At 36.2% G+C, this 23,654-nt stretch overlaps 1 protein-coding gene across 2 annotated transcripts; it reads right to left on the bottom strand.

The window, feature by feature from the left end:
* Nucleotides 1-6,071: 6,071 nt before the first annotated feature.
* Nucleotides 6,072-6,881, bottom strand: LOC127544279 (nicotinamide riboside kinase 2-like). Of its 2 annotated transcripts, XM_051970844.1 has the most exons (2): nucleotides 6,474-6,881; nucleotides 6,072-6,401 (listed from the first exon to the last, which is right to left on the bottom strand). In XM_051970844.1, the coding sequence occupies exons 1-2, from the start codon at nucleotides 6,809-6,811 to the stop codon at nucleotides 6,209-6,211; spliced, it is 531 nt and encodes a 176-aa protein (XP_051826804.1). In that variant the 5' UTR covers nucleotides 6,812-6,881; the 3' UTR covers nucleotides 6,072-6,208. The 2 variants fall into 2 exon arrangements, with proteins under 2 accessions (XP_051826804.1, XP_051826803.1); XM_051970843.1 differs by having other exon boundaries at nucleotides 6,072-6,881.
* Nucleotides 6,882-23,654: the final 16,773 nt, after the last annotated feature.

Consider the following 23,654-nt stretch of genomic DNA (forward strand, 5'->3'; position numbering starts at 1 on the left):
TTTTTTCCTCAATGAACTTATTTCTTTTTCCAGTTCTAATAAACTAAATTCATTTTGCTTGTATAAGCCTTTTAAGTTTATATTAATCAGAATTTTCCATGACATTTTCTTATCTACATGAGTGTTTGTTTATATGTTATCTCTTTCCCTAAAATATGAGTTCTTTAAGAGCAAAGACCAAATTTTTCTTTTATTCTATCTCTTTCACTTAACACATACCTGATACTTTTGTTGCTGTTATTGTTTTTAGTAATGTCTAACCTCAGTAATCTTTTATGGGATTTTCTTGGCAAAGATACTGAAGTGGTTTGCATTTTCTTCTCCAGCTCATTTTACAGAGGAGGAACTGAGGGAAACAAGGTTAAATCACTTACCCAGGGTCACCATCTAGTAAGTGTCTGAGGACAGATTTGAATTTATGAAAATGAGTCTTCTTGATTTTTGTTTGGAGTCACTAGGCCCCAAGAGAAACAAACTCTTTTCTACACCCAAATTAGTGATGCATGAACAACTGAAAGATGTGGCAGTCTAAAGGAGGATGCATCATCAATGTGCACAATAAGCCTTCAATATGTCAAGAAAATTCAATAAAATTATGGCAATTCCAGAAGCAGTTTCTGTACTTATAATTATTGTTTTTTTAAACTTTTCATTAGAGAATTCTAAGAAGATGGCAGAGTAGGTTGGTAAATTTGAAGTTCTTCAGCTTTCCTCCACAAATAGAATAAATTTGTGCCTCAGGGCAAACATGGACTGGGAAAAAATTAAGAAGAGGGGCAGAGCTGGTGTCCTCCAGGTACAATCCTACAAGACCTGAAGAAAGACTCCAGGCTGAAATTAAGCCTTGTGAAATGCAAACACCTCCAGGTTATCTCCATAGAAATACCAAGTGGAAGCCTGGGGCTAGCTAGGTTTGGCTGCAGCCTCAACAAGTATTTCACCTCAGGGACTGTTGTAGAGTTGGAGTCTGAGTCCAGAAAGGCTAATCAGTGGTCCTCAAAGTGTAGTCCAAAGAATTGTTGGGGTCTCTGAAACCCTTTCAGAGGGTCTACAAATTCAAAATTATTTTTTATTTCTAATATAGTAAATAGCTATAAATATAACCCATATGAACAAAAACTCTTTGAACAGATCCTCGATAGTTTTTTAACAACATGAAGATACTGAGAACAAAGGTTTGAGAACCAGTGGAAGTGAACCTCTGCTCATTGTGCTTCAGAGACAAGATCCTTGGGGAGAAGGAACAGCACCCAATAAGTACAGAAGCAGAGGACAGGGATGCTGCTGGCTATGGACACTAGTTGGAGGGGGAAGCTCTTGGTTTAGGGTTCCAGGTCAGAGTGGAGAATGGAAGGGAAACTTGAAGCACTATCTCCCCATCCCACAATTAGATGTGCTTACACTAATACTTCCTATTTAAAAAATGAACTGGGAAAGAAGAAAGAACCCCACCATGGAGACTTACTATGGGAACAGGGAACAAGGAAGCCTAGGGTTCATTTTTAGAGGAAGACACTTTAGTAAAAAAAAAAAAAAAAAAGTTTCTACCCCAAAGAGTAATGTAAAATGGCTCCCTGCCCAGAGAAAATTTATAGAAGAACTCAAAAGAATTTAAAAATCAAATGAGAGACATAAAAGGAAAACAAAAACAAACAAAAAAAATTTACAACCATCCAAGAAAAAGATTATGAAAAAAAAATAGCCAACTAGAAAAAGAAATACAAAAAAAAAATCAAAGATGAAAATAACTTTTTGAAAATTAGAATTGGGTAAGGGTAAGCAGTGACGTTATGAGAGAGCAAGAAATAATAAAACAGATTATAAAGAATGAGAAAATCGAACAAAATGTGAAAAATAAGAAAAATAACAGATCTGGAGAAGAGATCAAGAAGAGAAAATATACGAAAAATTGGACTGCCTGAAAGTTATGATTAAAAAAGAGAACCCTGACATAATAATGCAGGAAATAATCCAAGAAAACTGTCCTGTAGTGGTAGAACATGAAGGGAAAGTAAAAATAGAAAAAATCCACCAATCCTCACCTTAAAAGATCCTTTGTGGAAAACATACAGGAATATTATTGTCAAATTTGAAACCCCCAGATCAAAGGTAAAATTTTGCAGGAAACAAGAACAAAAAAATTCAGATATGTTGGAGCTACAATTAGAATTGTATAGGACTTAGCAGCAGCTACAATAAAAGATCACAGGTCCTAGAATCTTATCTACCAACAATCAAAAGAACTAGGCCTGAAGCCAAAAATATCATATCCAGCAAAATTATCTATAATATCGGATGAGAAAAAAATGTATATATGTATGTATATGTGGGCTATGAATATATGTATGTGCGTGTGTGTATCTACAAATGTATACATAAATATATCTTTTCTTAATTGTAGCTTGCTCCTTGAAAGGAGAAAAATAGAATAAAGCAAAAAAGATACACAGCAAAGAACCAAAGAACAATTTACAAGGAAGTAAAGAAAAAATGGACATTCATGAATATAATTTCTTCTATTAATATACATACATATCTTGATCTGGTAATCTATTATTATATATTTTGAATCCTCTCTGATGTTCTGCTGGGCACATAACAATGTTCTCTTTTGTTTTGTTTTGTATTCTCTTTCTGTTTTTTTTTTTTCAAATAAAATACATTTTAAAAATTAAAAACTTCTTTTTACTGTCCCAAATGATTTTTTTATCATCTTAACTATAAATACGCTGCCTAGAATGATAGCTCTCTAGAGGTTTAATTATATAATATGTACACTCAGGAGAGCTCTGTGTGTGTGTGTGTGTGTGTGTGTGTGATCACATTCTCTCAGGGTGGGAATTATTGATGTCCAAGAGACACTAATGATGATATTACTTTTATTCACCAAATTATATCTCTAAAAGTAAATCCATATCTCAAAATCCCAGCCATTGTTTTATGCTACAAATGAAAATACAAGGAAAACGATCACCTTGAATGACCTTGCTCCTTTGACACAGACTTACTGAGTAACTTTTCCTGAAGCATGAATAATCTATCTTGCACAGTTCCCAGCCCCCACATTCATTCCTTCACATTGTAGATCACTCTGTATTTATTGACACTCTTTTCTTTCAAATTCAGGTATAAACAAAGTCATAAACTGCTATCCTTTTCTGGGCATCTGTTAAGGAAACATTAGCTTCTAACAGCTTAGCATGGCCCAGGCCTTCACCTTCACTTTATTTCCTCAAAATAACAGTTGTTTGAAGCATAAATACAGACATTTAAAGAAAACCTCATAAATAAACATATGCAACAAATCATATGCTCATTCCACAATAGTAACTTACACAGACCTGTCTAGAGGAGTTTAGGTCATTGGCATGAGGTATTCCATTTAACAAATCATTTTAATGTTATTAGATCAGTCTGTCCAACTTACCTCTGGAGAAATCCTAGAAAATGTAAATATCCCAGGCAGGAATAGCATCATTATTTCAGATTTCACTCTGTATATCCCATTAGTTTCAAAACAGATATATTTGTGGTAATTATGGTAATTGAGTATGAGGCAATTATTAAGTGCCTACTATGTGCAAGGCAATGACAATTCAAAGAAAAATGACAAGTACTCCATGCCTTCCAGAAGCTTACATTTCACTGTGGCAATAAATTCGAACAAAATATTCATATGGTGGAATCAGTAAAGACTTTTATAGGTACTGGCCTGTTGGAATCCTTACTAACTGCTAACTAATTAGAGTTGATCTAATCTTACAAGAAGATTTTGGCCAGAACCTGAAACAAGGTTCAAGGTAGAACTAATTAATACAAGGCTTGTGTTCACACCTTTACTCATTGGAGTCCACAAGTATGCTAGCTTCACAAAGTAAACTTTCTAACTTCAAGGGAGTTCACACCTCCCTTAAAGCTCTTTGGGCCAGAGAGCACTATGGGAGAAAACCCATAATCCCATTCTCTCAGAAGAGTCAGATAAAAGGCCAGAGATGAGGGCGCCACGGGTAACCCTAGAGAACTTCTAAATTTAGTTCTCTATACCATTAATTTTTTAATCTTTGATAAAGATGCACTGGCTCCAGCAGACAGGTTTTATAACCCACAAGAAGAGCAGAGTCCAGCGCGACCAGCCAGCCAAGAGGAAAAAATGTATTCTGCCATAGATCCCTCATCGCTGGCCTTTTATCTGCGTCTTCTGAGAGAATGGGATTATGGGTTTTCTCCCATAGTGCTCTCTGGCCCAATGAGCTTTAAGGGAGGTGTGGACTCCCTTGAAGTTAGAAAGTGTACTTTGTGAAGCTAGCATACTTGTGGACTCCAATGAGTAAAGGTGTGAACACAAGCCTTGTCTTAATTAGTTCTACTTAGTACCTTGTTTCAGGTTCTGGCCAAAACATCTTCTGTTATGAGTTCAAATGTTGGAGTTCTTGTTCTTCTCACAATACAGCCGGTTTAGCTTAGGGCCCTCTGAATATCTCCAAATCCTTCTCTTGGAGCTCAGCTAGCTTTCTGGTGAGTCTTTCAGACCAGCTTGGTCTCAGTGGGGGGCGTGCAGGAGCCCAGCCACCTACCACAGTGGTGTGAGATGAAGATGAATCTGGTTGTCCACTGAACTCTCACTCGTAGCTTTATCCTCTGAAAACTCTTCGTCTGCTACCAGAGTCGCTCCTTTCCAGTCCAGCTGAACTCTCTTCTGCGACCAGCCAGCCAAGAGGAAAAAATGTATTCTGTCTTAGATCCCTCATCGCTGGCCTTTTATCTGACTCTTCTGAGAGAATGGGATTATGGGTTTTCTCCCATAGTGCTCTCTGGCCCAAAGAGCTTTAAGGGAGGTGTGAACTCCCTTGAAGTTAGAAAGTTTACTTTGTGAAGCTGGCATACTTGTGAACTCCAATGAGTAAAGGTGTGAACACAAGCCTTGTATTAATTAGTTCTACCTTGAACCTTGTTTCAGGTTCTGGCCAAAATCTTCTTGTAAGATTAGATCAACTCTAATTAGTTAGCAGTTAGTAAGGATTCCAACATCTCCCCCTTTCTTTTGTTTTTGGAACATAGGATGGTCATGACCTCCCTGATTTCTCAAGGAGGTGCGAACCCCCAAAAAAGATGATCACGCCTTTCCTGACACCTCAGGAAGGGAGATGAAAACACCAAAGGAAATAGGAAATCTAATCAGATTAGTGAGTTTCTGAAGGGGTACACATAAATCCATCAATATGGGCCAGAACTTTGTAACAGATATACATGGTATACATAAATCCATCAATATGGGAGGCATTATACATAATTTACAAAAGCACATAGCAATATAACACAGGCTAGTAGTAATGTAACAACATGAATCAACCTGAAAATTTACACATGTCCATAAGTCCTAGAAATAGTTCATAAGGAATCCATTGTCCATTAGTTCATGTGCCAGGATTCCAATGGTTCCTGTAAGCCCTGAAGTACTGCAAAAGTCTCATCAACAATTTTTCATCTTAAGGAATCCAATGATTCTCGCTGGCTTTTCAAGAACTAAAACAGTTTCATCTTGTGTTAGGAAATCCAATGATTCCTGAAGATTTTAAAAGTCTTTTTAACAGTCTCTTTGTCAGCTATGCTCTTTCAATGGTGAGCACAATCAGGAACAGAACCACCCGATATTTCTTGGGTCTTCTCCTTTGTTTCAAGGGTCTATTCCATCTCTCTGCGATGGACAAGGTGAATGCGGCTCGTAGGCACCCATCTGATTCCTTCTCCACATGTAGAGATGCAAGCAAATCCTCTCCCCCAAGCAGTTAGCCTATCTGGTCCCTTCCATTCACCACTTTCTGGGTCTCTCCACATCACCTGGCGATTATCTAAAGATAGTGGAGCTGCTTGCACTGGACACTGCTCTTCTGGTGGGTTATAAAACCTGTCTGCTGGAGCCAGTGCATCTTTATCAAAGATTAAAAAATTAATGGTATAGAGAACTAAATTTAGAAGTTTTCTAGGGTTACCCGTGGCTCCCCCTTTCTTTTGTTTTTGGAGGAGTGTCTTAATGTCCCTGTTTCTTCTTTCTACTATTGCTTGACCTCCCCAGGAGCTGAGGGCACCTGTCTCTGGGCCCCGTAGAGTCTATGGACTTGGTTCAGTGTATTGTTCCTTTGGCATGATGGAGATCTGCTAAATCCGTGAGGGGCAGGTCCCACTCCCTTTCTCACTCTCTTCCCAGAAGCTAGGAGCGATTTAAGAGTGTATTCTGGATGTCTTCCAGGACTTGATGGTAAAGCTCATCTCTGGATTTCAGTCCATCGATATGCACTACATCCACACCATTGTTGTCCATCTCCTGCCTGTATTTCTGGTACATGGGCCAAATATGGCCATCAAAGAGACCCGGAGGGTCAGGAACTTTATAGTTGCAGGTACTTCTTCTTCTCTTGCATTCCTCATATGGAACAGCCAAAAAGTAACGGCGACTGTACAAATCCAGCAAGGACTTGTAACTATAGAGCAAGAAGCCTTCCAGGATGAGGATGTGGGTATCATCAGAGTTGGATTCCTGGGAGTTCTGTTGGATGTTGATCCCATGGGTGCGGGCAAACTTCATGGGGTTGTTTAGCCATTCCAGGACTGTGTTCAACATGGCCTCCATGTCCAAAGATTCCAGCATGTCCCATTGCTTAAAGCCATCTTCCCCGAGTTCTATTTGATCTTGTGGCTTGTAAAAGTCATCCTGGTGGATCACATAGCAGTTTGGTAAGGTTTTGATGAGTCTATTGGTCAGTGTAGTTTTTCCTCCGTTGGTCATGCCTCCAATGCCAATGATGTACTTCATCTTCTGTTCCCTCTGTGGGTGGGGAGTGGTGGTGGAGACGGGCTGGGAAGGCGCCAGGGGAAGGGGAGTGGGAGGCAACCCTAATTTCTGGGTTGAAGGGTCTTTTCCACTGGAATCAGGATCGTAGCTTTTCCACTGAAATCCACTGAGGGGGGGGGTCTGTTAGCCCCACGTTGGGCGCCAAATGTTATGAGTTCAAATGTTGGAGTTCTTGTTCTTCTTAAGGCAAAGCCGGTTTAGAGGCTTGGAGCCCTTCGGATATCTCCAAATCCAAAGGTTCTGTCCTTCAGCCTCTGCCTCTGCTTTCTTCTGCCTCCAACCAAGACAGAGATGGAAGGTCTCTCTTATCTCCTTCTGGGGAGCCCAGCCACCAACTTGCCGCAGAGAGAGGGCTTCTGGCGTAGCTCCACTGAAATCCGTCAAAGTGTTCTCTGCACCAGAGTCGCTCCTCTCGAGTCCAGCGCGATCAGCCAGCCAAGAGGAAAAAATGTATTCTGCCATAGATCCCTCATCGCTGGCCTTTTATCTGCCTCTTCTGAGAGAATGGGATTATGGGTTTTCTCCCATAGTGCTCTCTGGCCCAAGGAGCTTTAAGGGAGGTGTGGACTCCCTTGAAGTTAGAAAGTGTACTTTGTGAAGCTAGCATACTTGTGGACTCCAATGAGTAAAGGTGTGAACACAAGCCTTGTCTTAATTAGTTCTACTTAGTACCTTGTTTCAGGTTCTGGCCAAAACATCTTCTTGTAAGATTAGATCAACTCTAATTAGTTAGCAGTTAGTAAGGATTCCAACAATCTTCTTGTAAGATTAGATCAACTCTAATTAGTTAGCAGTTAGTAAGGATTCCAACACTGGCCCACGAGCTGGGGCATTAAAAACTAGTTACAAAAGGATAAAAAAGGAAGCTCATTGTCAACATGCAGAGACAACTTGAGCAAAAATAGAGAGTGACAAATTTGGGGACAATAACTGGGCCAGTTTGGCTTGAATAGAAAGTACATGGAAGTTAATAATGTTTTATAACCCTAGAAAAGTAAGCTGGATACAAATTGGGAGGAACTTTAAAAAGCCAAAGTAGGGCAATTAGCATTTTTTCTCCAAGATCATAAAGTCATTAGAGGTTCTTCAGTATTTTAAGATCTTTAAGAACGGTATTTTGGTAGGTTGTGTTGAAGATGGATTATAGAGGGGAGAGACTAGAAGTTAGTTCAAATAAGAGTTACTGCAATTGTCAAAACAAAAGATGATGAAAATTAAAATTAAGTATTGGCTAAAGAATTCTGGCATATGAATTTAAATTGATTATTATTGTGCTGTAAGTAAAAATAAAAATGAACAATTCAGGGAAACATGGAAAGACTCAAGTGGATTGATGAAAAATTTAGGTAGCAGGACAGCAATTTAAATGATGCTTACAATAATAATGTGAAAAAAATGCCTTTAAAATATATCAGAATACTAATCAAAACAGTAACTAATCATGGCTTTGAGCAACTGAAGATAATGTTGCATTCTGTTTCTTGAAAGAGAAATGATAGAATAGAGGTACAAAATGATCTATCCATTATCAGATATGGATGATGTTTTGGTTTATTTTGCTTGATTATCATGTTTGTTACCAAAAAAAAGAGATATTTGGAAGGTGGGATAGACTAGCTGGTCGTGATATATATGTGAAAAAATAAGAAAATCAAGAAAACATGAAGATAGAAAAATAAATCCAAAAGGGAACATAAAAAGAATAATTTTGTTGCTACCTTATCAATGATATTTACATAGGTATATATTTATATATATGTGTCTGTGTGTACGGACATACACACTAATATGTATATATAGGTATATATATCTTAAAACATTATTTTCTAATATAATGCTCTTGTTCTTTGCATTTTGAAATAAAGTTCAAAATAAAAATGATTAAAGAGGACAAAGTAGACAAACTTCAATAAAAATATTACACTAAATATTAATACACCAATCAACATGCCATTCAATCAACAACTATTTGTAAAATGCTTATTTTGAATTATGCTAAGCATTAAGAATACAAAGAAAGGCAAAAATAGACTCTCTCCTCAAGGAGCTCACATTTTTTATGCTAATATTCCTGTGAGCTGAGACCTCCTTGAGTTTGGCAATGCCCTTCAACAATAGAGCAAGCAACTTGACTATAACTTTCTTTTTTATTCTTTAAATAATGTTTATTAATTCTCTCTTTTCTCTTTTTTTGATGGCATTTTATTTTTTCAAATGCTTGCAAAGATAGTTTTCCACATTCATTTTCACAAATCCTTGTGTTCCAACTTTATCTCCCTTCCCTCTTTCCTTCCTCCTCTCCAAGACAGCAAGCAATCTGATATAGGCTAAACATGTGCAATTATCCTAAGAATTTCCATATTCATCATGCTGTGCAAAAAAAAAAAATCAGATCAAAAGGGAAAGAAACAGAAGAAAAAAGAAAAAATAAAACCAAGCAAACAACAACAACAACAACAAAGTGAAAATACTATTCTTTTATCTACATTCAGTTTTCATAGTTCTTTCTCTGGATATGGAAGGCACTTTCCATTACAAGTATAGTGGAATTGTCTTGAATCACCTCATTGTTGAGTAGAGCCAAGTCCCACAGTTGATTATCACATAATCATGTTGTTACTATGTGCAGTGTTCTCTTGGTTCTACTCACTTCACTCAGCATCAGTTCATTTAAGTCTTTCCAGGCTTTTCTAAAATCAGACTGATCATCATTTCTTATAGAACAATAATATTCCATTACTTTTATATATCATAATTTATTCAACCATTCCCCAATGGAGGGGTATTCATTCAATTTCCATTTCATTGCTACTACAAAAAGAGCTGCTACAAATTGCACATGTAGGTGCAATTTCCCTCTTTTGTGATCTCTTTGGGATACAGACTCAGCAGAGGTAAACCTGGATCAAAGGGTATATACAGTTTTATAGTCCTTTGGACATAATTCCAAATTGTTCTCTAGAATGGTTGGATCATTTCATCACTTCACCAATAAAGCATTAGTGTCTCAATTTTCCCAATCCCCTCCAACATTCATCATTATCCTTTCCTGTCATTTTAACCAATATGAGAGATATGATGAGGTATCTCAGAGTTGTCTTAATTTGCATTTCTCTAATCAATAGTGACTTCTATCTATAATTTTTGAATTAGAAATTTCCCTAAGGCTTGACTCAGAAAGGTTTTATTACTTGACCAAATCCCATCACTAGTAAGTGTCAGAGCTGGTATCTGAGCATGTCTTCCTGATCCCAAATCATTCTATCCATTGAGCCATTTTACTTATCTCACCTAAATGCATGTAAATAATGGTAAAAAAAATTTTTTTCCTCTTCTACAAAACATTAATCATGTTATAATTTGAATACATATATTATTTCATTTGTTCCTCACAAAAACTCTCTGTGGGAAGACACTGATGTATTATACCCATTTTACAGAGGAAGAAACTGAGATTCATGGATGACTTAATTAATCAATCTAACCCAGGTCTTTCATTGGTAAGGGCAGGACTCATTCTACTATAGTAACCTGCCTTCCTAAGTGGAATAAAGGAAAAAGATTTATACTAAAAAAGCCTGGCTTCTAATCCTGCTTTTGGCAGATAGGTGATGTTGGGAAAGTCCCTTGCATTGCTTGAATATCAGTTTCCTCATCTTTAAAATTGGGGAACAATATCTGACCTGTCCAACTTTCTCAGTTGATTTAAAGAATCAAGGCAATTTGCTTATTTCCATTGCTCCAGGATTCATTAAAGAGTTCTACCTCTCAATGACTATTATGCATCATTTTTTGGGTCAATATCTAATTGATTGTTCACAAAATTAAATATTCATTTGCTTATTATTTCATATAAGCTATCTCACTAATTAGACTGCAAATTCCTCTATAGAAAATACAATGTTATATATATATATTTAATGTGTCATGTAGTGTCTACCCTCCATAGGCTACCTAATCAATCAATCATTAAAGTCATATTTATCTAGCATTTAAAGACTAACAAAAAAACTTGTCTTATGGTAATCCAATAAGACATAAATGTAAATATAACTATTTTCATTTTATATTTATATTTTTTATCAATATCTATTCCTTTTTGATTTCATTCTTAACCATCTCCTACTAGTTTATCCCCTATACCATTCCCTGACTTTCTCTTGTTTTTAATGACATTTTAAAATTTTAAGTTTATTCTTTCTTGACACCTATAAGCATGCCCAGGGTCTCCCAAAAAAAACACACAAAAAAATTTCCACTTAACTCTGGTATTGTTTCAGGCTATAATTTTTATATCTTTTCTTTCTTTCATAATCAGAATTCTAGGAAGGGTCATCTACTTTCATGGTTTCAATTCTCACTATGGAGGTCCTTACAATTTGGTGTCTAGCCCCATCATTCAAATGATACATTGCTCTCCAGTTACCAATCTAATGACATTTCTTGAATCTTCATTTTACTTAATCTTCCTACAAATTTTGGCATTGTTTAGGACTCTCTCTTCCACATCTTCCTATTCTCTCGGTTGCCCTGACATGACTTTCTCTTAGTTTTCCCACTACTTCCCCCAATCATTCATTCTTAAAATCCCTTCCTAGGTCTGCTTTCATGTGCTGCTCCTGAACTGTGAATGTTCACCAAAACTTTTTCTCTTCCCTCTCTACAATCTGGGTCTTGGCAACTTCATTAGTTCTCTTGGCTTCAATTTTCTCCACATAGGTGATTCCAAGATCCATAAATATTTATCCCTAATCTGTTTCCTGAACTTCAGGTTCATTAACCACTACCTAATAGGCATTTCAAGCTGAATATCCTACAGACATCTCCAATTCAACATATCTAAATTACAATTCATGGGCAGTTAGATGGCACAGTGGAAAGAGAGCCAAACTAGAAGTTAGGAAGACTTATGTCCCTGATTTGAAATAAAGCCTCAAGCCATTCTCCAATTGATAAATCGTCAAAGATACAAACAGGCAATTTTCAGATGAAGAAATTGAAATTATTTGTAGCCACATGAAAAGGTACTCCAAATCACTATTGATCAGAGAAATGCAAATTAAGATAAATCTGAGATACCATTACATACCCTGTCAGATTGGCTAAAATGACAGGAAACAATAGTGATCAATGTTGGAGGGAATGTGGGAAAACTGGAACACTGATACATTATTGGTGGAACTGTGGATGTATCCAACCATTCTGGAGAGCAGTTTGGAACTCTGCTCAAAAAGTTATCAAATTGTGCATACCCTCTGACCCAGCAATGTTACTACTGGGCTTATATCCCAGCAAGATCTTAAAGAAGGGAAAGGTACCTGTATGTGCAAGAATGTTTGTGTCAGCCCTGTTTGTAGTGGCTAGAAGCTGGAAAATGAATGGATGCCCATCAATTGGAGAATGGCTGAATAAGTTCTGGTATATGAATGTTATAGAATATTATTGTTCTGAAAGAAATGATCAACAAGAGGATTTCAGAGAGGCCTGGAGAGACTTACATGAACTGATGTTGAGTGAAATGGGTAGAACCAGGGGATCATTACATACGGCAACAACAAGATTATACGATGGTCAATTCTGGTGGATGTGGCTCCCTTCAACAATGAGATGATTCAAACCAGTTCTAATTGTTCAGTGATGAAGAGAGCCATCTACACCCAGAGAGAGACCTGTGGAAACTGAGTGTGGACCACAATATAGTATTCTCACTCTCTCTGTTGTTGTTTGCTTGCATTTTGTTTTCCTTCTTAAGTTTTTTTTTTTTTTCCTTCTTGATCTGATTTTTCTTGTGCAATAAGATAACTGTATGAATATGTATACATATATTGGATCTAACATATATTGTAACATATTTAAATGTTTTGTACTACCTGCCATCTAGGGGATTGAGTGGGGAGAAGGAGGGGAAAATTTGGAAGAGAAGGTTTTGCAAGGATCGGTGTTGTAAAATTATCCATGCATATATTTTGTGAATAAAAAGCTTTAATAAAAAAAGAAATATAGCCTCAAATATTTATTTATTAGTTGTATGCTACTGGACATGTAAGCCTGTTTGTATCAATTTCCTTATCTGTAAAATGGTCTGGAGAAGAAAATTGCAAACCACTCCAATATCCTTGCCAAGAAAAACCCAAATGAAGTTACAAAAGTTGAACGCAATCTAAACAACCCAAACCAACAACAAAATGAGAATTCAATACTTTTCTTCTAAGGTTAATTGTTTCCCAACTTTTCTCTACATATATGTAGAAATAAAACTATAGATATAATTAGATACCAATTAGATAGTCATTAAATATGCTTGTGTATTTTTCTAGATGAATTTAAGTTTATTGAAAGCAAGGATTATGTCTTCATATTTTTAGAGCTTTGTCTGGTGCCATGACATATTAATTACTCAAATGATTAATTGTGTAATTTTATTTGTATCAGATTAAAAAAATTAATTTGAGAGGTTAAATAATTTTCTCATAATTCTAATGTAATAGAGGACCAGGTCTTAAATCTAGGTCTACTCATTCCAGTTATAAAATGAGATTATTGGACTAGACCCCTTCAAACTTTAATTGTATGTTCTAATAATAAACATTGCTAATCTATATCCAGTGTTATTGTATTTGTATATTGGTATTTACTTTTATGCCACATAAGCTTGTTCAATTCTCTTAGGACTTCTCGGTTTATCCTCGACCTAATCCCAAACAATGAAGATTAAGTTATACTCACTTTACATGGTCTTTATTTTATTTTTTATCATTTTTGACCCAATAAATCAACTTACCTTCAGAGATAATAATCAAAGTAATTCTAGATGCCTTCAGGAATATACAAAAAATATTCTACTTACTTTTTTAATAGAAATTATTCTATAGCCAGAAAAAAAATGTTCAGTAAGAAATTTTCAGTGATCTTAAGTAATCATTTTAAAATTTTGTATAAATGCTTTCAGAGAGTTCAAATTAGATTTTCCTTTTCCTTAAAGGTAACTTTAAGTCACAGGGTCTATGCCACTCTCATTTAGGTCAGTAGGCACAATAAAAACATCTGGTTTAAAGGTCAACATAGTTTATTTTGACCCTGCTATCCCCTCATCACTATTTCTCACAAAGGTAGGAAGATCAGGGCAGCTGCTTTTGGTAAATGTATGCTCGATTGTGGGTGATCCCCTCAGGAGAGGCTCTGTCACCAAGGACCTTTCCCTCATTGACAGCTGGATGCAGCTTGGCTGCTTGACTGCTGCTCCTTGGAAGAGAAATGGAAACATTTCGGGCTGTTAAAGGTGTGATTGATGGGTGCTGTCAGGCCCTACCTGTCAGCTCATTGCATTGACAAGACTGAGCTACCCTCTGGGGAGGTAGGCAGAGAGTACACAGAGCCAGCCTCCCATCCTTTTCAATGAAAGTCAAACATCCTCCTTCAACATTCAGCTGGCTCCCCAGCAAGTGGCAACTTGCTTTCATGATGAAATCCACAGAGCCGAAAATTCAGACTTCAGTAGATCTTAGGCACTTATGCCAGAAAAAAGAAGGAGAAATAGAAGGACAGAGAGAGAGAGAGAGAGAGAGAGAGAGAGAGAGAGAGAGAGACAGAGAGACAGAGAGAGAGAGGAGGGAAGGAAACGATTAGGGGAAGAGTGAAATTTTATTATTTGTTTTCCCTCTATCAATAGAGTAATAGGTTTGTTTTCTTATCTAGGATTTGAGGATAGAAGAAAAAATAACAAAGGATAAAGACAAATACTTTCATCTGTGCATATTTGTGATTATCAATTTCTATAAATACCTATGCATATGCAATTGTGCAGATACCAGTTTTTCTCAAAGATAACCTGTATTTCCCACCTGAAATTGGACTAAGGAAATTGGCCAAGATACAAATGAAATCTAAATTCTGGGCTCAGGCTGGCAAGTTTTTGATCTAGTTTGGGCTTCTTTGGCTAAAAGCTAAAATTTATGGTCTCTTCCCTTCTTCTGGATACTACAGATCTCTTAATACAGCCTAAAATCACATTTACTATTTTTGGTAGCTAGAAAGAAAATTCAAGTCTTTCTACATAAAACACTGTCAATCTTGCCCCAATTCTGTAACTGGGCAGATGATTTTATTTAAGTTAAATGTAATATGTATAAACTATACTGCATTGCTCAGGGTAGGTAGAGAGGAAAAAAACAGGGAAAGAGAATTTGGAACTCAAAACTTAAAAAAAAAGTTTAGCAATTGTTCTAATATGTAATTGGAGAAAAAAAATAAAATATTTTAAAGAAGAAAGTGACCCAATGACCAAAAAATCAAATGCAAGATTGTTGTAGCTTTCTCTTCTCAAATTCATCTTAGTATCATTAATTTTGCTTTTCTAAATCTTCTGTAATTTTGTTCTCAGTGTCTTGAATATAGGTCATACCAAATAAATGATTTTTTATTTGAATTGATTTCTGTTACCCAAGATATTCATTCTCAAATTTGGCAGTGATATATTTTTAATGAATTTGCCCAACTTATCATTATAATTCTGGATGGGGGGAAGCCAAAGACAGAATTCTTTGACATCATATTAGCTGGTGTTTAAATAGAACTTTAAGATTTTCAAAGAACTTTACATATACTATATTGTTTGCTCTTCATGACATCCTATGAATCAGATGCTATTATCCTCAATCTATAAAGAAACTTGAGGAAAACCTGCCTGTAGAAGGCTGGAATTATGCACTGAGATGGGGACTGCTGAGTGCTTGAGGCTAATTTCTGATTGGACGATACTGTATGGGCATATGCTTGGAAAATGGTCCTTTCCACTATCCGTACTGGCTCAATGATTGGTGTATAGAGGATTGTAGGAGGGACTAGAGGGTGGAGTAAAGCTAGCCAGGGACACACACTTTTGGTTGTAGACGAGGGAAGGTGGTCCCCAAGATTCTGCTTCCATCCTGTTCAATCCTGAGTCTGGGGACCAAGAGTAAAGATTGAGGACTTTTGCTTATCCTGACTCCGGCTGATTCTGGGGTGTCCTGGGTGCGAGCGCTGTTGTTAACACTTGTCCAGTGTGACACTGGACACATCTATCAAATATTTAAAACAGTATTAAATTTCCAGTTTTACTGACTTCAAATTCAGCATGCTATTTCCCATACCAAATAGCTCCCACCACAAAGCACTATATAGTATAGCACTAGAAAACTCTCCATTAATCAGAACTTTAGGGTGCATTAATTCACCTGGATCAGATACTTTGCATGTAATTCTATGATCATTTAATCCATATTTATCAACTTGTAGGGTGTATGGGGTGCTCAAGGAGGACTAGCACCTATTATATGAGGGCTTACTGAGCCCTTTTTCAGATCTGTTCATCAATCTTTGGTGTCTACCTGGCACTCAATTTTCTTATGTGGCTCCCCAAAACTACAGAATGAGCAGTAGCTGCATCCTGCTAAAAGTGCCTTAACAGACTGGCCAAAATAGCTTGAGTGTGACTGACAGACCACAAATCAATCAATGATTTAGGAGGGTGTTTACTTCAAACATGTGAAAAGTTACCCTGGCAGAATGGGTGGATGGGAAAAATTGGTTCAAATAGTCATGAAGGTAATAAATAGAAGCAGACACTGTGGATCATTTAGAATTTAGTCAGACATCAGATACCAAAGTCATCCGCTGCATCCAAATCACCCTGACTTATCTTGCCACTGGACTTTGATGACTCTGGAAGACAAAGTGGGGCTGACAGCTTTGTACATATATGTCTCACTTAAATACTACTCACAAGCAAGTCATCCCATGTTGTCATTGGTTCTCTATGAAATTTCAGGAGAAATAGCAATCCATTTTTTCCATAAGAATGTCATGAGAAACTATATGAATATTTTGCTGATGTTCAAATATACTATATTCTCAATATTTACCTTTTCTACCAGTCTTTCTAGTATTCCTATTAAATTAAGTCAGCATGATTTGCTCTTAATGAACCAATGTTAGCTCTAAGTAATCATAATTCAATTTTCTAAGGTTTCACAAACCATCTAAGCTGCTCCAAAAGTTTCCTGGAGATTAATGCTAAATCCTCCAAGTATGGTGTAAAGAATTTACCTGCTTCCTTTATTTGAAAATCAGATCATCTCTGGGTTTTCAATATTTTGGCCTTTTTCCTGTTCTCCACCATTCCTCTTATACCACCAACTGACATTAACTCAGCAATCATATTCTTTCATCACTCTTTCTGAAATATTAGGTACTGGTGGAGACAAACGTAGTCTGGAATGGACTGCAGGGCAGTCTCTGTAAGGAGGAGCAAATTCCAAGAGCTTTTCCCATCCCTAGAACAGAAAACAAGGTACAGATTTGGATTGCAATCTACATACAAACTCATTGAGGGTTTTTCCAATAATTATTGGAAGAATGAAGTTAAATATTTCCTAATGACATTTAGAAAATAATAACCCTTAGATCTTCAGGATGAGAACTAATAATGGAAAAGATTGATCCAATTCATGAGCTATATGTACTCCTGTCATAGCCTGTGCATAGTTTTGATTTAGATGGTGAGTGCCCACAGTTTAGAGAGACCTTTGTTTCTGGCAGCCTTCATTTCTGCCTGGCTTTGTAGCCAGCTTTTCTCCAAGATAGACTGAAGTCAAAAGAATGTTATTCAGGTTTTTATTAAATATGCATTTTGACTTAAGGAAAACAATATTTATTTAACACATTCCCCCGCTCTGGTACGTAATGGCAAACATTATAAAAGATAAAAGAAAATCATAATCAAATTATCATAAGTTATTTAACATTCAATAACAAAAGTAGTAACAGATATCACATTCTGGGAAAAAAAATAATTCAAAGCTGCAAAAGGCTTAAAATACTTAAATACAAACAGGGAAAAAAATTATCCTCAAAATGATGTAGTCTTCCCTACTTTTAGTTCAACTTTATCAGTGGCTTAGCATCTGATCTTAAGGAAATAATATTTCGCTCTCTCTTAAAAAAATAAGACCAACGCCAACTGACCTACCCACCTCACAATATTTTTATGAAGATCAAATGAAATAATGTTACATAAAAGTGCTTTGCAAATGTTTAAGATTATATATAAATCATGAGTCCTTAAGTAGAGAGCACCCACATACATTTTAAGCTATCCAAAAGGATTGAAATGACAAAGCAATTATAATGATTATAAAACTCTAAAGACTTCATCTCTGGAGCCTTATCTTCCCCATCAGCCCACAGTCCCCATTGTTGGAGCTGAATGATTAATCTTCAGTCTTGCCAGGCTCTCTCTTCTTTGACTGACCACCCTTGGATCATCTCTTCTTTTAAAATCTTTCATTTGGCTATGGGGATGTGTAGGCTGGAGAGCCTTGCCTAGTGCTAGGGCATTCCAAAGCTGAACCCCAGCACCCCCATTAAGCCTAATTGACAGCCTGAATTTACCCCTGGGAGCCGAGAGATAATCTAGCTATCTGTCTTGTCTACAGGTTTAGCACCACAGATCTCAGGCCCACAGACAGAGATGTTTAAATATAAAAATGAGGTAAGGCACATCCTTTCCTGACTCCACTCCATTAAAGCCAGGTTGGGGGTGAAGAGAATGAAAGGAGAGCATCTGGGATTGTGGTTCTCTCGGTTGCTGCTTAATGTCTCCAGTGGCCTTGGAGTACAGACCTGCTCACGAGGGCATAAAAGGCCATCTCTCTATAATTGGGAGCAGACTCTGAAGGTATGTGGTCAGGGATACCCACCGAGCGGCTTGCTGTTCCTGAGCAGCTGCCACGATGCTTTTCTTTGAGCTAGGAGGCAAGGCCCATTAGCAACATGAAAGGGCTGTTTAATTCTGAAACAAGATGTGTACAAATGTGTGTCTCCTATCAAAACTCATCCACGGCTTCCGAAGTTAATTAAAAGCTAATTTTCTAATGAGGTGGCAACAATAGCAACGACCTGTTATCAGTATAAGACCCACTGCCAGCAACCAGTGTGAGAGCAGGAAGCCCCACATTATATTAGAATATGCCCTACTTGCATTAATTAATTGGCTTTGCAGCTGTATTGCTTTAACATAGGACAATAGTATAGGCTGGAGTTAAAATAATCAAATTGAGTTGGTGAAAGACAACCTATGGATGCTGAACTTGGAATCAGATAGAGTCAGGTTAGAATCGACTGCTAGCTGACACTTATTAATTGTGTGATACATGCAAGTGATTGATATAACAATACTCATAGGGCTTACCTTACAGGAGAGTTGTGAGGGTTACATGAGATAAGGAGGCAGGAAAGGAATAGCTATTACATAGTGCCTACTATGTGCTAACCATTGTGCTAAGTACTTAAAAAAATAAAAATCTCATCTGATCCTTACAACAACTCTGGGAGGCAAGTGATATTATTTCCATTTTATGCATGTGGAAATGGAGGCAAGCAGAGTTATGTGACCTGCCCGAGGTCAATATGTAGGAAGTAGCTGAGAGCATATTTAGGTATTAGATAGATAAATATTAAGATATTTAGAAAACAGGATTCGAGGTATTTAATGTAGCATGATACTTACTTGTTAAATCTATATCATCTCCAGATGCTGTGCTCTATTCACTATACAACCAGCTACCTCTTTGCACACTTCAAAGCACTATATAAATATCAGTTATTATTATCCCAGAACATTTGCAGGGATATTTATTTTATGGCAATGTCTGTTTCCATGATTCCTAGTGTACAGTATATTATCCATGAAAAAGGAAGTGTTAAATTCAGGGATATTGAACATTTGCTATTATGTCGAATGAGGCAAATCCATGAATACACATAAGAAGGGTTTTTACTAGTTATAGGAGATTTCTGATGTGAGGTTTCCCTCCACAGCACAAAATAAAGCTACTTTGACATTGTAAGTTAGTGCTAGGGAGTTAGCTGAGGTCAGGAGCTTTGCCAAGGGTCATTTAGCTACTAAGTGTGTGGATCTGAACTCTGCTCAAGTAACATGGTCAAGTAAATCTTCTGGCTGACATTCCATTGCAAATTAGCATGCACAATGAAAATCAACAGGGCTATTTCTCTAATTAACTGTTGGTTTAAGCCAACAGTTTTGTTGATTTAAAAAATGCTATTTAATTTAGAACACACACCCAACCAGGATGACTGCTAGGCACTGTATTAATAATCATAGCCTTTCTTTGGTAGACAAGAGATGGCAGGTAAGAGTGGGCATTCTTTTAGGCATTTCACATAATCAGTATAAAGATTTTAAGGGGAAAAAATATTGAAATGTACCAGGAAAACATAACAGGATTCGAGGTATTTAATGTAGCATGATACTTAGCATGATACTTACTTGTTAAATCTATATCAATATATCTCTTCAAGTCACTCTAAGACAATCTAATAAATTGAATAAAAAGATAGTCCTTATACTCATTTTATGGCAAGCAGCAGGTAGGAAAATGCACTCTGAATATCTCTTTCTACATGTAGTTTCTTGCTGCTGACTCAATAGGATGGCAATTTTTTGTTATTTGTTCGTATCTTTAGATAATAGGGCAGTGCTAGATCTTTTGAGACAGTTGGACCTGTTCAAAATCCTGAAATATATACAGATTCTTATCTGCCTCCAGGATTCAGCAGACATTATAATTTTCCTCTGTGTGATGATTCTGATGAATTCTATGAGACCTTATAATGAGATTTTTTTCTTCATGTTGAGATTCTTTAAGAGTTAATCAGCTAGATTGAAGATGAGAATGGTGATAGATTTGTTACATAAATAAAACTCAGTAAGACAATTGCTTTTGAATGTATGGAATTTACATTTAGAATACTGGTCATTTATATGTTGTTTGCAGATTTTTTCATTGATTAGTTTATTGTGTTTCCTTCAGTTTGGGTCTATAATAAAGTGTTCGGTAAAATGCAATGGCTGCCTATTACCTATAAAATTAAAAGTCAACTTCTCTATTGAATATTAAAAGATCTGTATAACATGGCTCCAATGTACCTTTCCAATCTTACTGGGTATTAATCCCCTTCATGCATAATATAGTCTATTCATATTGACTTTCTTACCATTCTTTTTTAAAACTATTGAGTGGAATGGTGGATAGAGCACTAGGCTTGAAGTGAGGAAGTTTCATGAGTTCAAATTCAGCCTTAGACATTTACTAGTTGAGTGACTCTGGGCAAGTCACTTAACCCTGTTTGCCTCCATTTTCATATTTGTAAAATGAGCTGGAGAAGGAAAAAACAACAACAAAAACTCAAATAGGATCACTGAAAATGACTAAACAACAAAATAACAATATGGTTCCAATGTGCCTTTCAATCTTATTGTTTATTAATTTCCAACATGTACAATATGGTCTAGGGATATTGGTTTTCTTATTGTTCCTTTTACAAACCAATCCATTTTCTCTCTTGGTGTCTTTGCAGAAGCTATTTCCTCACTCCTCACTTTTGCTTCTTAAAATCCCTGAGCTTCCTTATAGTTTTCCTACTGCACGAATCTTTTCTCTATTTTACCCTAACTCCCAATCCAATAAAACATTTATTAAGTGCCTACTATGTGTCAGGCATTGTAAAAAAAAGCACTAGGGATACAAAAAAAATTAGTCCAGGGTCTCAAAGAATTCATAATGCAGTGAGGGAGAAAACAGGCAAACAAATATATACAAAGCAAGCTATTTATAAGATAAGGAGAAAATAATTTAAATAATTTAAAGAGAAAATTGGAATTAAGAGGGATTGAAAAGTTTACTGTAGGAGGTGGGATTGTAGTCCAAATTTAAAGGAAGTTAGGAAGATCAGTAGTAAAATGAAGGAGGGAGAATATTCCAGGCATGGGGGACAGCTCACCCCGCCCCTCACCCCATCCCTGACCTCACAAAAAAAAAGATAACTGGAACACAGAATTGGAACATTTTGTTTATGAAACAGCCAGGAGGCCAGTATCATTGGATCAAAGTTTCAAGATGAGTGGAAAAATACTATTTCACATACACAAAAAAATCTGTTATTTCATCCTTTTGAGGGGACAAATTAAGAGAGGGTCCTTCTTCCCTATCCCCACTTCAGCGATGGTACAGCTATCCTCTAACTTCTTCCTGTTGGTCAGGCTAATACTATTGATTGGTTGCTAAGCAAGAGTTCTGTGGATATGGTAAGAGGAGGAAATACTGTCTCTCTGGCTTTTTTTCCTTTTTGTTGGCCTTAAGGTGTAAGAACTTTTATTTAAACTTCAAAGGGTCAGTAGGAGGATGCTTAGCTCATGAGTATACAAGGTCCTAGGCAAACCTATGTCTGGCCACACACTTCACATTTGGTTTTTGTTTTTCTTTCTTTTGTTACAGGGATTTATGAGATCTTTATTAGCTGTTTTGGGGCAGGGACTATGAAACTTTTGTCTTTTTGGCCTGAGCACCTAATACCTGGCCTAAATGGTAAAATGCTTGTTTGATCAGGGAACAAGAAGTTTTTTAAAATACATACATTTTTTTTCTCAATTATATATAAAAATAAATATTAACGTTTTAAAAATTTGAATTCCAAATTCTTTCCCTTTCCTTCCCCTGTAATGACCTTGAGAAGTAAAGCAATTTTATATAGATTATCTATGTGTAGTCATGCAAAACTTATTTTCATATTAGTCAACTTACAAAAGAAAACCGAGGCCAAAAAATGTAACTCACTAAGAAAAAAATTAAGAATATGTTTCAATCTGTATTTAGACTCTATCAGTTCTTTCTCTAAAGATGGATAATATTTTTCCTCCTAAGTCTTTTTGGAATTATTTTAGATCATGGTTTTACTGAGATTAGCTAAGTAATTCACAGTTGATCATTATACAATATTTTACTACTACTATATCCAGTGTTCTCCTGGTTCTGCTCACTTCCCTCTGTATCATTTCATATGTTTTCCCAAGTTTTTCTGAAATCATCTTGTTGATCATTTCTTATAGCAAGGTAGTATTGTATTATATTCATATACCACTACTTGTTTAACCATTCCCCAACTGATGGGCATTTCCTCCATTTCCAATTATTTGCCACCATAAACAGAGCTTCCATTAATATTTTAGTGCATGTAAATCCTTTTCCCTTTTTCATGATCTCTTTGAGATATAGACTTAGTAATAGTATTGCTGGATCAAAGGGTTGATCCAGTAATACAATTTGATTACCCTTTGGGCACAGTTGTAAATTGTTTTCCAGAATGGTTAGGTCAATTTATAACTCCACCAACAAAATATTAGTGTCCTAATTTTCCCACATTTATCTCCAAAATTTATTATTTTTCTTGTTTTGTCATAACAGCCAATCTAATACGTATGAGGTAGTACATTTCTCTAATTTAATAGATGATTAGAACATTTTTTTTTCATATTACTAGACATAGCTTTAATTTCTTCTTCTAAAAACTGCCTGTTCATATTATTTGGTCATTTATCAATTGAGGAATGACTGGTATTCTTATAAATTTGAAACAGTTGTTTATATATTTGCAAAATGAGATCTTTATCAAAAACACTGGTTGTAAAAAGTATTTCCCATTTTTCTGTTTTCCTTTTAATCTTGATTTCATTAATCTTGGATGGCTTTGTTTAAGCAAAAAAAAAAATCTCTATAGTATTCTATTTTTTCAAATACATGTAAAGATAGTTTTCAACATTCATTTTTGTAAGATTTTGTGTTCCAAATTTTTTTTCCTTCCTCATCTCCCCCTGCACAAGGTAGCAAGAAATCTTACATAGCTTAAACAGTATGTGCAGTCCTTTCAAATATATTTGTCATATTGTATAAGAAAAATCAGATTAAAAGGG

This window comes from Antechinus flavipes, chromosome 1 (genome assembly GCF_016432865.1).
Source record: "Antechinus flavipes isolate AdamAnt ecotype Samford, QLD, Australia chromosome 1, AdamAnt_v2, whole genome shotgun sequence".
Taxonomy (NCBI): domain Eukaryota; kingdom Metazoa; phylum Chordata; class Mammalia; order Dasyuromorphia; family Dasyuridae; genus Antechinus; species Antechinus flavipes.

What these genes read in the sequence shown, in the direction of transcription:
- LOC127544279 (XM_051970843.1), bottom strand. Translation starts at nt 6,811, where the DNA reads ATGAAGTACATCATTGGCATTGGAGGCATGACCAACGGAGGAAAAACT.